The 15,462-nt window shown below is 34.0% G+C and overlaps 1 protein-coding gene across 1 annotated transcript; it reads right to left on the bottom strand.

Annotated features, from left to right (window-relative positions):
• Window positions 1–1,621: 1,621 nt before the first annotated feature.
• Window positions 1,622–14,528, bottom strand: LOC116431832 (uncharacterized). Its single transcript, XM_076365636.1, has 8 exons — window positions 14,469–14,528; window positions 13,559–13,681; window positions 9,439–9,456; window positions 9,203–9,265; window positions 7,958–8,020; window positions 7,771–7,812; window positions 6,414–6,488; window positions 1,622–2,008 (listed from the first exon to the last, which is right to left on the bottom strand). Exons 1-8 carry the CDS (start codon window positions 14,526–14,528, stop codon window positions 1,907–1,909), a joined length of 546 nt encoding a protein of 181 aa, XP_076221751.1. The 3' UTR covers window positions 1,622–1,906.
• Between the last annotated feature and the right edge of the window lie 934 nt (window positions 14,529–15,462).

Consider the following 15,462-nt stretch of genomic DNA (forward strand, 5'->3'; position numbering starts at 1 on the left):
CTATACAGGAGGTATCGAATCGGACTGAAATTTTGGGTACTTAGCATCAATTCCCGTTAGCGAAATCAAATCAATACCGGTGCATCATCGAATCAATACTCGTTTGATACTTCTGGAAGCTTTGGATGCTCATTGGATGCCTAATGAAATTGCCGATATCCGTTTAATACGTTACAATGTCGATTTTCGTTTCATGTTTCACTCTGAAAAGTTGCTTTTTACTTATGTATAACAAATTCAGGTTTACATCACTGTTTAGCCTTTCGATTTTTCCTATTTAAATTTCGTTAACCCCTTGGCCTATGATTTCTTTCTCAACTCTGACCACTTTGTCATTAATAATTTATTGGAAAAAGAGAAAAATTCTAAGCATATGTTATGCTTATATTTCCTTTTAAGTATAATAGTCGATTACAGATGAATAATATTTACTTTGAATTCGAATGAACAGAATAATATATATATATTTGTTGAATCATGTTGAAAATCTTTACCACGAGTCTCACTCGTTGTTGTAGGACAAGGGGTTAAATTGGCACGTGAAAAGTGAATGCCCTATTTAGTGTATAAATATATGTATTTACAAACATATCAGCGAAAAGTCATTCATTATCGTATTTTCGTTTTAAGTTGATTAGAGGAGTTTTTGTTGATAAACCTTTAATTTGATAAAACAAAATGAACGAAATCTATATACACTGATTCTTTTCTTACATTGTATTCTTACAATCAATTTCAAATTGATTGAGATTTCGCCAAATGATATAGCACAAAAAAATGATTTTCAGTCACTTAAGTATATACACTCACGTTATATAATAAAATATTTCGTACAATGGAATTTATTTCTCGCGATTGACATATGTAAATGAGTACACTCCGATAAACTATAAAATGAGTTCCAATGCTTTCGTAGACGTTTTAATCGAAACTCAATACGTTTTGACACTTACAAGTTCGATGTTATTCGACGGCGTTCTATATTTTGCGGACTGAAATCGATAATATTGGTTCGGCGCTATTCCGATTGTTTCGACACAGTACACTCCTGGCCGATAGATATTTTTTCGGACTGTCCGAATTGAAAAGGATCCATATAGTTTTTTTCCATATAGCTCTCTCGTCGGGAATCTCTACAAAATTCGATATTGCGTAACGAACTCGCCCTAAAAGAACTTCTCGTAACAGCGCGAGAATATTGCGCAGACAGTACGCACGTAATAACAAGTTAACTTGTTAACGCGAAAGAAGTTCATAAATCTAACCGACTTAATGTACTCAATTATCTAAATCATTCTCTCAATAAAATTTATTTATTTACAATCAGTACTTTTTAATAGACATATTCAGTGACGAGTTCTTGGATAATTTCATAGGAAAAAAACGAAAGAAATTTTAACGCTAGAACTGTGTAGCAGACGCGACAAGATGGCCGACTTCAAGACTCTTATTTCATTATTAAGACGATAAAGGTGCTTCAGTAAGATATTTCAAACTAAAGTCCTGCATTTGTGCAAATATAGCAATAGGAAAGTCTTCGAATCTCAAGAAATTTGTTTCCTTAATTTTGATAACAAATTATGTATAGCTGTGTATTAATTCTCGGTAGTTCTAGTGTCAGTATATCTTTGGTACAGAATGATTTAATATTTCATAGACAATTGTCTATTTGCTGACAGTAACAATATTTCGCTGTACAGTGGATGTGCACAGGGGATTATCAATACACGTGGTAGGCGGATTCGTTTACAATTGATAATTAATTTGAAGCCCCTTTGTCGTTAACGCGTATCTAGTCTTTTATCGATACGTACTCATCGAGTTCTGATTACGAATATCACGAGCTGGTGCTACGTTTGCGCATAATAAGTTGATGCAAGTATTTATTGGTCGCATTTGTAGTTGGTTAATTACATTGTAACGCTGCTGGCCATTGCTCCGCTGCAGATGAATCAATGGGACGATAATACACTTTCGGTAATCTGTTCCGCTGCCATTCGGACTCCGCCTGAAACGTTCGTGCGTCGTTCTTTAAATGGAGGAATCTTTTTCCCATTAAACGTACCATCGCCGGTTTAACCGTTCGCACTTGTACGTCATGCTGCTTATGACGATGCAAATTTGTTATACATTGTGGTACTTTAGAAAGTATAAAATATCTAATTAACCCTCTATGGGCCGAGTTTTCTTTCGAGATTATAACAAAATTTACGCAGTATGAAATTAATAAATATCAACATATGCACACAAATTAAAAATGTATTCCATAGTTTTAATAGTTTTATTAAAACGAATATATTTTGTAACTTCGAAGTTACAATGACGTCGAACGTAAACGCCTGCGTGTATAAAGTTTAAGTTTATTGATCATTTAATGTCATTCATCATTTTGCAACAAAAAATTAAATAAATCAATTTAACCCAGTCTATTGATGTGTGACTTCAAAGTTACGTAGGCTTATAGAGGGTTAAGAAAGTATAAAAATTAAATCTTATTAGAACATGTTTATTTTTTATATTGTTTGGGAATTATATTTATTATGAATTATATTTATTTTATATATTAATTTGAATTATATTTATGAATTGTGTTTATTATATATTATTTTTAATTATACTTATTTTATATATTAATTCATTCAATTCATAAAAACGAAAATTAAAAATTACAAGCATCGTTTACCATTAATTTATACTCGTATTCGTGTGGAGAAACTTGAAATTGAAAAATTAAATATATGAAAACATCGAAATATTTATTTCTCTTCTTTCGTCTTCATGTGTTTATAATTTCCAAAATTATTGAACAAATTTCTTTAATTTCTCGAGGACATCGATGCAATAAAAATTTGCTTTTCGAAAACCGAGCGTGAGATATGTAAATACATAAATATTCCGAGTTTGATTATTATTGGATATATATATATATATAAATTGCAAATCAACAGCGAAAATGTCAACTCTGTTTAATATTAAGCATTGCAAATTGCAATTTGCTTCATAGTTCTCTTTGATATTCCGACGAAGACTCATTAGAACTTTCATATTTTACACAATTATCACGAACAGTTTGTCTTTACTAAAAAGAAGAGTTCAAGAAGAAAGAGAAGAAAATTAAAATAATTTAAAAATTAAAATTAATAAATAGATAACAATAAACATCAACACATTACTATAAATTACTGTTCGAACATCAGTCCTAAATCTGTAAACTAAACTTTAAATCAACCCTAATCGGACCACGATGCGACTCTGAGTCACATTGGCACTTTTTACTGAAATTTTTTGATTATTTCAAAAGTTTCTTTGGACTTTGAAAATTTCGGCCCTATAAACAAAAACAATAATATTTTAATCATTCCTTTTATTCTCATAAATGAATGAGAGTCACATCGTGGTATGATTCGTTGTAAAAACACGTGATACGTTAGGGTTAACAAACAACGAACGAGTCACGATTAACATTAATGTTTTCACAGAATAAATCTGACAAGAGGAAACCACGTAATACTAATTAGCATTATAACCAACGAAACGGTTCGTAACTTTGATGGTCTATTTCGTTATTTTCTTTGCAAACGTAATCAAACTCATCAGGAAAATATTGTCCCGTTTGTACTTTAATGCACAGATTGAATGAACAGTACTTCGACCAACTGAAAGTCGTATTTCTCTGTTCCGTTCGGCGGCGATGCAACAGAATCGCCGTAGAACGGAGAAAATTGGTAAATGTCCTTTCTCATTAGCAACCGCGACGTTCGCGTACGAAAAAAATCTAATTAAAACTGTATTCAAAAACGAATTCAGCAATTTGTCGGGTATTCGATCGATCTGTTATCCAGAGGTGTTTTGTTATCCGAAAGAACACGTCTTCTAATAATAAACAGATCGATTAAAAATGAAACGAAACGAGAACGTGATCATCTTCTTCTAACGTAACTTTAAATGTTTCGCAATTAATAAACGAGTGGACGAAGCACAGGTAAATTCTTTCCAATTGCCATCGTTCTCCATTAATTACGTAAAGTTATTGATTTTATTCGGTAATTATCAGCTTTTATTCGTATCTTGATTGCCCGGTAAATTGTACCATTATGCTTCGTAACTTTTATTCCATCGACATATTTCCATTGTTCTTGTTACTTCATTACTGCTGATAAGTTTAATCGCCGTATCATTTGAGTCTTACTTCGTTTTACTTTAATCGTATGTTCATTGTCGTTCAGCCCAAATGGTCTGCAGATTTCTATGCAAATATTGATATTTCTTACTCACATTATTTTCCTTAAATAAGCATTAACCGTTAACTTGATTCTCGTACGAATAGTTTCGAGAAGTGAAACGGTAAAATAAAGATATGTTTGAATTTACATTGTACCATATCTTTGTTTATGTTTCTCAGTCTAATTGACTCCGTGAATATGTAGAATTCGTATATATGCAAATAACGTTATGGAAACGACGTTGGTGTCCACGAGAAACAGATAACAAGCTACCAACGCAGTTTCGATGAAATTCCGAGTCACGCTCGACATAAGAGTGCAAAAGGTTAAGCAAGCATTACTATAATTCGACTCCGAATATACTGAAGTTTCAAAGAAACAATCGAAAAATTGGAGAATCTCTCGACCAAAGCACTTTCATAATGTTCACGAGAGACAGATGATAAGCTACTAGCTTAGTTTCGATGAAATTACGGCTCGCCTCGAATATTTTCGCCGGATGAATCGCGGCGGACGAGTTCACTCGCGAGATGGATGGTACAAAATGCGAGAAGGTGCTCGGCAGGGATTACGATCCCGCGTCTTTCTTCGCGATCTTACTCCCCGCATTATAATATCCAACATTCGTACCCTTCACAATAGGTTCCCTTACAATGACAGCAGTGTTCTTTGCGCGATTCATCATATTTTTAACAAAGCCCCGGCCCCGCTAATAGGCGGAATATATCACGCAGATAAGATGCGTGATGCTCATTCAGACGGTGGCCGAAAACGTCGCGTGACAACTTAACTCGCTATTCATTGCTGCCACGTTAAACGGAATTCATTGCAAGAAACGGACCAACGTGCGCGCGTGCGCACGCTCGCTCGCTCGCCCGCTCAGCTTGTAGGAAAAAGCGAGATTTTACAACGCGATAATCACGAAGTCTACTGTAAAGGAACGGACGCCGCGCGCGCGCGCGTACAACGGGATTAGATTAAAACAGTTAAAAGTGGTTCTCGCTGAAAGGGACACGATTCCCATCTTGTTAATTAGGATGAACTTATGGAAATTCACGCGACTCAAGATATATCGCGGGTTTCAGATTCAACTTGTTCGGCCGACAGGTTTAAAGCTGTCTGGAAAGTTCTACCCTGGGAACGAAATCTGCTAGGCGAGGCTTATGGGTAGATACCGACGCCTACTGTGTTATATAAATTGCCATGCTGAAAAATGTGTTCGGGTGGAGACATTTTTGAAGTGTGCAGCAATTGTTTCGTATGTGTCTTGGTTATGAAGACATGTGTGGATAATATTATACAATGTCTAAATATAACTAATATGTAATCTAACATATTACCTAACTAATACGTAAATGTATAATATTATTGACACATTTATAATATTATTCATCCATTTTTTTATAATCAAGAACAAAACTTCAGCCTGTAGAGCAATGTTTCCCAAGCTTTCTTGTGCCATGCCTCACCTAAACTTTTATAAAATTCTTATGCCCCCCTATGTACCATATATAATATTTATATATATATCTTTTTAATTGTATTTCGAAATTTGAAAGGACCTTTTTCATGTAGACTGTTTTAGTTACTCACTTGTTTACACGTATTCATATTAACGCAAACAATAATTTTCGGAATTCGAATAATAAGCGATTTACATCGGTATACAAGAAAATGTACGGAATGAAAATGAAATGCAAATCGAATTGATGGAGATCCACATATATTTGATTCATAATAACATTTGAATGGAAGTGGGATTTTGAACCAATTCGAAGCGTAAATGGTGAATGACTTTAAATTTGTAAACGGCTTGGAGAATGAATATAACATCTCCTTAAGTAATGAAGCGTTTCATGATTAATACGTTCAACTGTGTGATCCCCAATGAAGAAAGAAATTGCGCGCATGTAAACCTGAAATTTTACATTGCTCAAAAGGCGTCTCTACTTGATCATCGAAAATTAACGTGATGTTTGAGAATTTTTTTTAACAAAGTTCTAGAAATATAATTCAAATTTTGTGCTTTTATTTATTACTTTTTAAAAAAGCACACGGGAAGTTTAGGAAAGAGATGGCGTTGTAAAAAGTTGCCTTCGCGACAAAGATAGAATTAAAAAGAGCTTAATTCCTAAATTACCCAGAGGAAATAGAAACTTAAATACCAAAGAATTCTTTAAGCTGTTATACCTCCGATTTCAACAGCTTACGGAGACAGTTGATCCTGCTGTTCAAGATTTCGAGTTCCAGAAGATTCTTGTGCAACTGTGGAAAAAGGAAAATGCCTGTTAACAAACACACAAAACAAAAAAAATATAACATTGAATCAGTTGATTGAATTACAGTATTATAATTGCACGTTCATCTAGCTGAATGTCACCGTATCGGGTAGCATTGTTTATAATATAGACATTTTTTCAAATAATCAATGTTTCACTCAGTGAACTGCAGTAATTCGATTTGGTTGGTGGTCACCTATGACCCCCACGACATTCAACGTGTTAACCCCTTGCACTTGGAAGCATTTCGTTAGAAATACTTAACATTTTCTAACTAGACACAGAAGATGTTTAAATTAACTCATAGAGAAATCGCAATTAAATTGAGAAACAAAGCTTTTTTATCCCAATATTTCACCGATGCATTATGTACAGTTCCATATTGAATATCCAATTTTATAGTTTTACTACATGAAATCAACTGGTGACTGAGAATCGTCTCTCGAGTGCAAAGGGTTAAAAGGAACAAATATCGAAAGGCAAAGATCTAAACAATATTTCTTTTCCGACAAAAGTTGCAGTTATTGAAGCCACTGATCATCCTGATGTTCCACTTGCGTGGATGTAGGAATTATTTCAAATAATCATCGTTTAACTGAGTGACCTACAGTAATTCGATTTGGTAGGGGTCACTGATGACTCCCATGACATTCAGTGTATTAATATTGTAAGACTTTAGGATTTTGGTATATCAAATCAAATGACAACCGAGAGTCACACCCCTCGAGTGCGAAAAGTTAAAAAGAATAAATATCGAAAGGCAAAGATCTAAACAACATTATTTCTTTTCCGACAAAAGTTGTAGTTCTTGAAGCGATTGATCATACTGATGTTCCACTTAGCGTGAATATAGGAATTATTTTCAAATAATCATTGTTTGAACTATAGTAATTATTGTTATTGTAAATAATTATATAGTTTGAACTATAGTAATTCGATTTGGTTGGTGGCCACTGATGACCCTCATGATATTCAACGTATTAACACGTTGACTGCCACGAGAATTTCTAGCGTTTTGAATAGTAATACTGATTCTTTAATAACAAAGGCAAATGATATTGAAAATAATTATTAATGATTTAGTATCGCAGTAGTCATATTACGCTATGATCTAGCTACCTATGTTACTAAATATTCTTATTTAAAATCAAGTTTTTTATTGTAATTGTTCTTTAGTAGTTTGGAAGCTGCAGTCATCAGTGACCACCGTGGCAGTCAACGTGTTAAGCTTATCGCTGGGAAGGGATTTACAGATAAAGAGGACCCACCATTTTATTTGTTTTCTCCTGGAACACGTCGGTCTGTTGCAACTAGAAATGAGAAAGCAATTGACCATTCGTTTTACCTGTATTGTTGTAAGGAAGTCGGGATCGCAACGAAACTCCGAGCGGAGCAACGAAATGCACTTTCGGTTTGCGCAAAAGGTTTACCCGGCTTTGTTTGAAACGAACTTACGTGTTTACGAATACAGTTGTAAGCAGGTCTGATGTCCATCAAGCTTTTCTTCCGCGGGAATTTCTGCAAATTATCGCTAATTGTTTTTACTGCCTCTGCCTGCGCGCAGGACGTTCCAGAAGTTTTCAGGGAGATCAAGGAACAGCAACTTTTGCCGAGGAATCGTTTATCTGTTTCATAGCTTTATGCTTTGTAAATTGTTGTGCGTGTAATATTATATTTTTGGGTAAATAGTAAATAGTAAATGTGAGGGAAATGATAGGGGGATTTTCTTTGGATTTTTTCATTATTTCATATTGCATTTCCAAAAGTTTTTTGGGCTTTCAACATTTGGACCCTATAAACAAAAACAATAACATCTTAATCATTCGTTTTATTCTCATAATTGACTGACAGTCATATCATGGTATAATAACGGGGAATACGATTACTATTCATTTTTCTTTAAATTGTGCACTAAAAGAATATTTATGATACTAATTAGCACTAAAACTACCGAGCTATTGAATTGACTTTTTTCTTAGAATTGTCTACAATTTCAGAATTGTTTCTAAAATATGAAAGGAGGCAACAAAAAAGTAATTAAAATAAGAATACAATATTTTTAGTATTTCTCTATTTTCAATCGAAGAAGACATAATCAAACATGCGATTACTGTTTTACGTTTCTAATTTTACAGATTCTAGTCAATTTAAATATTTCACAAGCATTAAAGCCAACCGCTTTTTTCATTAATAAACTTTTACAGTTATATCACTCCCGTTTATGGGCGAAGTTGATGTTCCGTTAATTTCATTCGTTCGAAAACTTCCGAAACCAGCGACACATGCTTTATAATCAGTAGATTGCGGATATTTATGCAATTAATCGAGTACAATCAATACAATTCAATTTAATATCGTTTCTGCTTCAAATGATAATCCATTAAAATCACCGAGAAAAGAAACGAATGTTTAAATCGAATCTTTGCAGACAAATCGCATGAAAAGGAACCGTCAATTCTAAGTTTTCTATATTTACGAGGTTCTTAATCATTCAAAATGAAATACAACGGAAGAAACTCGTGACAAAAATATCAAATGTAGTTTCTATGTTACTTTGAACCTAATTGAACCTCGTATAAAGTTAACGAACACCCGTGGCTACCGAATTTACATAATTCAGATTAGTTCTAGTTTAACTTACATAATTCACTGTATTTGCATGAAAATCCGCAGCTTGTTCATAATTTTTACCGAGTGTACCTTGTCTACTTCTTTCTGCAAAGCCAGAAAATCCTCCTCGTACGAATCTATCGTCCTCGCGCACTGGAATCGATGTCGGATAAACGTTCAATCCATAAATAAATTTTTCATCAATTAACACGTTCAATGCCGCACGATTTCATAGAGCAAAACAACCAAGACGAAAACAATATACCATTAAATCATTTGATTGAATTGTGTTACTATCATTACACCATCATCTAGCTGAATCTCACCGTATAAGGTTGCATTGTTTACAATGTAGAAATGTTTTTAACACGTTGACTGCCACGGTGGTCATCGATGACCGGAGCTTCCAAACTGCTTGAAAACAATTACAATAAGAAAATTTATATCGAATGAAAATATTTAGTAATACAAGAAGCTACATAATAGTGTAATACGAGTACTGTATTACCAAAACATTAATAATTATTTCTAATACTATTTTCCTCTATTATAAAGGAATAAATCTTACTATAACAAAACGCTCGAAATTCTTGTGGCAGTGAACGTGTTAAATAATCATCATTTAATTGAGCGAACAGTAATTCGATTTCGTTGATCACCGGTGACCCCCATGGCATTCAATGTGTTAAACTTCGACCTATTTAAAGTAAATACATAGAAACATTCTAAAAGTTATAAAGAGTTCGCCATTCTTAGATGATCCATGATTCTTCGTTACTATTATTATTATTATTGTATGTTTAAGGTGACGAGCAACCTTTACAATTATTAGCGGCTATGGCGAGAGGACATGACTGAATATCACCGTATCAGGTAGTATTATTTATAATATAAAAATATTTTCGAATAATTTTCAAAGTTTTCATCGTTCTTAGCCAGTAGAAAATCAAAAATTCTATTACAAAGAGGTGTATCGCTTTGAAATTAAAAATCATTTCGGATAACGAATACTTCGAAAACATCAGTAATTGCAAAATAAGAAGACTAAAACCATCATCTAGTGTCATTCTAGTGTTAGTCATCGTCAGCCACGGACTTGACCCTTTGCGGACAAATGTCGACATTTCGGTGAGACGAAATCTTCGAGAAGACTAAGTCGCAAACAGATGGTTTAATTAGTCAAACAGCAAGAGATCAGCACGTAGTTTCCCTCTTTTCTTTTAACACTAGAACTACCGTACCAGTCACAATGACTGGTTTCGATTCTTTTGTTCCGCAATGATTGATATCTTAAAAGCATTGAAGATTCGAAATAATCTTGAAAATAGCTTGAAAGTAGCTTCACTTGAACACTGTAATGAATGCCTGAAGAAACCGAACATAATCTATTGTTACAATTTTTATATGGATTACATACCAATCGTATTAAATCCTCGGTAGTACTAGTGTTAATTAAGCAATTGATATGTAATTTTGCTTCATCTGTTGACAGTTTTGTACATTTCAAAGAATCTTCGTCCGCAAAAGGTTAAATATCACGTGGAACCTACGGAAATGACTTTCTAGATAAATCCCCATTAATTGAAAACAATGTGAAAGTTATTCCGACTTCGCTAACGAATTCTCGAAACTGTAGAATGTACAAAATTGCTGAAGTTACAAAACTAAAAAAAGAGACATACCACGTGTTATTACTTTTTCCAGCTGGCACGCTAATGAGTGTGTTATTATGCACATGCACGTATTATCGAAAGTTCCTTAGCCTCCGCTAACGAATGTATACACAAATATGATATTTCAGGAAATATTCACGGATTTCAACGAATCGATCAGAGTTCATTTCTGTTTTCTGGAAATATCTGGAGTCGTAGTTCCTGGCAAAAGTGTCCGATCGATAAAGTCAGTGGAAAATGTCTGGTATAAAGATATTTTCAATTGCGCTTTAAAGTATTCAAATTATTAATGGGTTATCCGTCAGTTTCGCGATATCAATGGAAACGTAACAACTGTTTGCTGTTATTATTTATAATTTGAAAAAGCAAACCGCACTATTCACGTAGGTAATTCAATGTATTAGTTTGTTCCACAAGTAATTTTGTTTGCCGATGTTAACTCTCTTGCCAGTGGAAATTATTAATACGCAGGATTTTTCTGGCATGATGCGTTCCACATTGTGCAAATCACAGGAGAAAAGATTATAATACGTATGAAGGGAATATACCATAGTTTTATACTGTGAAATGTATGTCTTGTTTATGAATAAATTAAATATAATTATTAGATAAATATTACTAATTATAACTGTACATCAAATGGTGAACAAAAGAAAGAGATCAGACAAAAATGTGAAACAATGCATTGTATACGAAACAATGATCAAGCGAAGAGACTGATAATGAGTGAATAAAGTTACTTATTAAATTTAATTAATAAATTATGTATTTCTATGATTATGATATTTTATAACATTCAGTAAGCAATGGTTTAGTAATAATGACATAAATTTTGTAACCCAGTTTTAGAAAAATCGTACCATTCTTGTCGTACTGTTTCGAAGAATCTTCGTTAAAAATTCAAGATTCTTATGGCGACTTTACTATAATAAGAACTTAAAGGGACATTTTGTATGAAAACATGTTTCAGGGAAACCGTGCTTGATTAATAATTAACTGAACATTATGCTCCTTAAGTCAATCCGATTACTAGCAGATTACTTTTTCTTTTCTTCCTGTACCTGCATTAACTGGAATTTTGAATTCTGGTATTACAGATTTATGAATCCATCTTCCTCGTGTAATACAAATAGTTTTAATGTAAGAAACCAACAATGTTTCATTAAAAGAATATTAGAAAATGATAAATACCGAAAACATTAAGAACGTTGTATTAATATTAACTCATCTTTCTCAAATTCAAATTACTGCATAATTCCAACTAAAAATATTTCTTTCTAAATAATGGAAATGATATAGTCGAGATCATTAACATTCGAGGGATTAATCAGCCCAACAAATAGTAGCAGATGGTTATTCATCCATGAGTATATTGTTATTTCACGCGTAAGCCTAAGCAATTATTAAAGTACAAAATTATGCAAGTTGTAATTACAATATTGATTATCGTGTTGGATAGTGCGGCATTTGCAAATCGTATCATTTTAATTGCGATCTGGTAATTTATGTTTCAACATTTTATAATTGAGTTTTGGAAATACCTAAAACTGTACATATCTACATAATATACACCTTACCATAATTTCTATAGAACTCTGACGATAAATAAATTTTGAGCAGGAATTATTCTAATTTTTACTATAAGTTAGGTAGAGTTTAGTGAAAATGTCAATTACGCCTTCGAGTGTCTATTATAATGCTTTTGCGGTGCACCTTTACATCTTATAAAACTATCATTTTCCCCATACACGCACGAACAAGGAGTAACTACCATATTTCTAAAAAAGAAAATAATAAATTTGTGTAACGCGTTATACGAAGATGTTTCCACTATTTTATGAATATTGCCGTGATGTTTTCGTCGCGTTATAAGAATACCTGCTAGAGGATAATGTATTGTACGGGGTTTCATTCTATAGTATACGTGTCTCGCTCTACTTAATATTTATTATACATTTATTAATCATTGGTGCATCGATTATTATCTGTACCTATATTTTCTTTTCTCTGGTAATTTATAGATTTTCTCTAGACCAAGTTAAGGTTTCATGTAAAAAATTCATTGGAAGCTAACTCAAAGTGTTCATTACTGAATTTGGTATGAACCAAAGCATTGTTAACGAAAAATCATACATAAATTAAGGAACGAAGCCATTTTATTTGGATTTATTGAATTTGAATTTAACCTTTTTATTTGAACCTATTAAATTCGAATTTGACCTCCTTATTTGAATCTATTAAATTTGAATGTAACCTTTCCATTTGAATCTATCAAATTCGAATGTAAATTTAAATTCGCATTTAAATTTACCAAATTCGAATTTAACCGTTTTATTTGAATTTCCGAAATTGAAATTTAATTATATGGCACCAAAAGAAAAGAGATACAAAATTAAAGGGCACTTCCACGAGTTCTATAAAATGTAAATTAAATTTAGTAGAACTCTTGACGCGCCGTTGACTTCGCTTTTAATTGAGTTGACCTTTATACTCGTTAAACATCAGCAAAACTTTCGATTTGACCGTTAAACAGAGTTCTACGACAAAGACACTCTGGAAAGGGGTAGAAAGCAACGCGAATGCCGGGCCCTAATAGAAATGAACTTCACGGGTTCCTTAAGCAACAGCGGCTGACCTCGGTTCCATTCAATTTCAATAAACTCATCAGCCGAGGAGCAACTAAACAATTAACGCCGCGATAAAACAGTAAATAACGAAAACGCGTGGAGAGGTGAACGCGTTAAAACGAACAGAACGTTCGCGCGGCACTCACCGTAAACGAATAGACGAGAACAATAAAGGTCAAAAGCCAGGTGAGTAGTGTGACAATCCCATAATACGAACCAAGATGCAAAGCGTCACTCAATTTAGCATCGGCGAGCAGGAATTGATAAATCTGAAACCGAGAAACTGTGTGTCTTGTCTTTATTCTGGGAATAATTTGAGTATATTCAGTAATAATTATACAGAATAAATAGATAATCACATAGAACAGTGAATATTTCAACTGTTTTAGAGATATGGAAATATTTTAACCCTTCGTGGACGAATTTCGACGTTTTAACCAAATGAAGTGCTCATATTTGAGATACCAAGTTGCAAACGAATGATTTCATTACTTGAATAGTAAGAGATCAATGTATAATTCCCTTTTCTATTGTTCAAGCATTTGATGTATAATTCAGCTTCATATGTTGCAAGTTGTGTGTACTTTAAAGAACCGCGAAGGGTTAAACGTTTATGTCTGGAGTGTTCTTGCTCACGGGTGATTTGATGAAACTTGTGTGAATAGTTCTCAAGAAAATATTTCACACGTTTTTCTTAGCAACAACAACTTCGAAGGGATGAAAACACCACTCACAGTTGAGGGTTGGGAGTATATTTTCTACGGTATCTTCGAAACTAATGAGTGTACAAAAGATATCTAAATTGTTCATTTCGAGGCTAACAATTTAGAAAAAAAGATGTTTATCTACATCCTCTAGTTTCACTTTTCTACATCTCTGAGTTTGTAGACTCAGTGATCGAATTAGTTAGTAGTTAGTAGTTAGTAGTTAGTAGTTAGTAATTAGTAGTTAATAGTTAGCAGTTAGCAGTTAGTAGCCTTATAGTCCAATACACCGAACGTGTGATAAAAGGAACATTAAAACGCTACGAAACACAACGAATGGTAATCAACGTACCAACCAGCGGGGGCCGAAACTGTTAGACCGGTAATGCCTGTAGAATCTTCTGCTCTTCATGGTCCGTCACGGTGCAGTTGCAACTTTCAGGATTTGTCGTGTTTAGTGCATCACGTAAATTTTGTTCGCCGACCGAGAAAAAAGAAGGATGAAACCTGTCACTTCTCGCAGGCCGTTTGACGGAAAATGACGCGAGCGACGTGCACACAGCGTCCCGTTCCTCCGCGACGTTAGCCGTTCTACGATGATCGATCACGAACGACGATAACAGTAAACATCGACGGTACAAATTGACGGGGCATATTCAAACAACGTTGGCAACGATGACGATAATCCGGCCGGATTCACGGCAAGGACGGACACCCTCGTAACGACATTATCTTTTCCACTGATCGTAGCTTCCACCGCACGCTGCGACCAACCGGCCGTTTTCTGAACAAAACTCGATAAAGCCGAACGTACGAGTGATACAACTTTTGTCTAAAAAATCTTTCTGGTTAGGTTTTTGTTTACGTTTTTTCAGTGAATGAAGTTTTCAATGAAGTTGTTTCAGTGACAATGAACATTTCGCGTTTCAATTGCTACGTTATGTAAATAGAGAAACGAGATTTATTCACAGGAAATGTTTAATTTTCAAATGAAAATGATTTTGTATAGCAGGAACTACTTAGCAACACATTGTTAACTTTCAATTTTCATTATATGAATAGTCGAATTTTAGTTCCTCGCGCTGCACACGCCATCTTGACGCCCTTCGAATCAGCTCTCCGCTCGCGCGAACGCGCTGTGTTCCGTGATCGAAATTAGAAACATCTTTGTGTCGGTATAAAGCAAGGAATTTCTGTCCTGCAATTAAACTCGATTATAGGCGAATAACGCGCATACGAACGCCATTAGTTTGCGACGGAACGCGATGAAATGGAAATGAGGTTGGATAGTTTTTCCTACGGTGAACACCATAGAGGTATGACCGGTTTTAAAATTCGATTGAAAA

The sequence above is a fragment of the Nomia melanderi genome, chromosome 3, assembly GCF_051020985.1.
Source record: "Nomia melanderi isolate GNS246 chromosome 3, iyNomMela1, whole genome shotgun sequence".
Classification (NCBI taxonomy): Eukaryota; Metazoa; Arthropoda; class Insecta; order Hymenoptera; family Halictidae; genus Nomia; species Nomia melanderi.